Below are 2254 nucleotides of genomic sequence, written 5' to 3' on the forward strand. Positions count from 1 at the left end.
TATTAGTTGACATAAAGCTTTAGCTGAATTGAAATAAAAGACCATTAAAATGGAAAGAACTGTACTAGAAATTAGTTTCCTGGAATGTGTTTGGAAGATACAAGGTTTAATTTTTCTTGGAATTAGCTTTATCACGTGACAGTATTTTCATCATGTCGCTGAATTATCTGTGCCAGTTTTCCAGCGACCCACCTAACCTTGATGGCTTTCTGTGCATGTAGCAGTGCCGACCTCAGAGCATGGAGGTGGGGGAGCACCACGGCCTGCGAGAGGGCGCTGCGGTACCACGTCGGGGAGAAGATGCACGGGTACACCGTGAGCCAGGTGAGCCAGGGCCTGGGGGCGGGGCCGGGCCTGGCTGGGCGGGGCTCCCACCTGACTCCTTCCAGCTGCAGAGAGCGGCAGGCTTCCTCCTCCTCCACAGCAGGTACTCCCTCGAATGGGGTTTAGAAGGGTCAGACTCATTACCATTTTGCCTCCAGAGTCTGAGTGTTCACACTGAGTGTGATACGTAATGACCTCAAGTGCCCACCGGGTCAGGCTTTACCGTCGAACACACGTGCTGTGAGCTTGTGCCATTGGGGTTTCAGAATTGTGGAAAAGAGATGGTGATCCTGTACTTACTTGGGTTTATGTTAAAATGGATTTCGTTTGCTCCTTGTGCTTAAACTTTCACTTTGTTTCTCCTTTAATAAGGTAATTGATAGTATACTTCACATAATTGGCTGGCTGGCGGCTTCCCGCTGTGCAGGCCACCCAACAGAGGCCAGCAGCTCTCAGCCCAGAGGCCCCAGCTGTAATGCAGGGCATCTGGGGGCCTGCGGAGGGAGGGGCGGGGTGCAGGGTAGCCGCTGGGGGCCATGAAGGAAGGCTGCCACCTGTCTCCAGGCCACGGGGGCAGGGCCAAGGACAGGTGCCCTGGTGGGGTCCGGGAAGGCCTCACAGGGGCTCACGTTTGTAGTGCCATGATGGTGACGAGGGCCTTCGTCAGGGGAGCCAACTCTTCCCTTTAGGTGCCTAGCTTTGTTTTCCAGTTTTATTGGGAAATGAGTGACATAAAGCCACGCGTAAGTTTAAGGCGCACAGCATGATGGTTTGATTTACATACAGTGAAATGATTAAGAGGTTTAGCGAACATCTGTCTTCCAGTGTTTTTCACGTTCTGTGGAAATGTATGATAAACCAGGATCTTTCTGGTTGGAGAAACGGTGCCGTGAAAGCTGAGATGTGGCAGACCTGTCGCCGTGTCTGCGGTCTCAGCCGCGGTGCTCATCTCTTACGAAGCACAGTGAGCTCGGAGAGAGATGATGTACTAGCCGTAAGTGACACAGGCCTTAGAAAGCCACTTCAGGTGTGTCATTGTGTCAGGGCCCCCAGAGCGGGTCAGGACACCCCAGTTCTAGGCTCTGCCCTACCAGTAGCATTACTGTGTCAGTGCAGCAGACAGGTGACTTCCACGGCCTCTGAAAAGTGGGGTGGTGGCAGTGTGCTTGACCCAGGGACACGTGCTGTGACCGGGGGTCAGGGGGCGGCTGCGTCTTCAGTTCCCAGGACTGCAGACCCAGCAGAGTCTGACTCCGGGAGGACCGCCCTCGGGGCCGGGGCCGGTGCCTTCCTTTTTATTGTCCCCTCCGGGGCGCCCCCACTAGGAACAAGTCATGGGCAGGTGAGGCCAAACTAGCCCCCGAGTGTCCTAGCCGCCCGGGCTAAGGCCCGTCGCAGCATTAGCCTCCCGTGAGCGTCCTGACACCCGGGCGGCCTGGCGTGACTGGCGTCTGAATCCTGACTGGCTCTCGGCCGAGCCTCCGCGTTTCCATCGGTACGTGGGGGCGAGAACTGTTTGGCAAATGCCTGGCGATGTTCTAGAAAGGAAGGGCGCGCCGCATCGCCAGCCCGGCTCCCTGTCCCCATCCTCCTCTGAGGTCTAGGTGTCACGCCGGCATCCCCGTGCGGTCCTCAGTAAGGCACGTGATCTAACGTAACCACTGAGTGCCCCTCCTTGTAGTTTAGCTGCTCGTATTCGTGTTGATTAGGTAACGTCCGTCCCTGAACTGTTCCTGACCGCCGTGAAGCTCGACCACGACGGCACAGGAGCGAGGCACCTGCACCTGGCCCGAGAAGACTCTAACAACCTGTTCAGGTGCGTGGGCATCCCGAGAGCCCCTCGGAGCCCGTGCCCAGGGGCCCGCTGCAGTTTAGAGCGGGGGTGATGACAGCGCCCACTAGTGTAAGGACAATGTTAGGCGAGTTTACA

General features: G+C 56.4%; 1 protein-coding gene across 2 annotated transcripts in view; it reads left to right on the top strand.

Moving 5' to 3' along the window:
- LOC111746102 (presequence protease, mitochondrial-like) overlaps positions 1 to 2229 on the top strand; it is a 4701-nt gene extending 2472 nt beyond the window's left edge. The window contains exons 2-3 of one of the 2 annotated variants that reach the window (XM_023536982.1): positions 222 to 324; positions 2034 to 2229. In XM_023536982.1, coding sequence (XP_023392750.1) covers positions 222 to 324; positions 2034 to 2210 — 280 coding nt within the window. In that variant the 3' untranslated portion in view covers positions 2211 to 2229. The remainder of the gene's footprint in view (positions 1 to 221; positions 325 to 2033) is intronic. The other variant, XM_023536983.1, reaches the window with a different exon arrangement.
- Positions 2230 to 2254: the final 25 nt, after the last annotated feature.

Source organism: Pteropus vampyrus, unplaced genomic scaffold (genome assembly GCF_000151845.1).
Source record: "Pteropus vampyrus isolate Shadow unplaced genomic scaffold, Pvam_2.0 Scaffold175, whole genome shotgun sequence".
Lineage (NCBI taxonomy): Eukaryota > Metazoa > Chordata > Mammalia > Chiroptera > Pteropodidae > Pteropus > Pteropus vampyrus.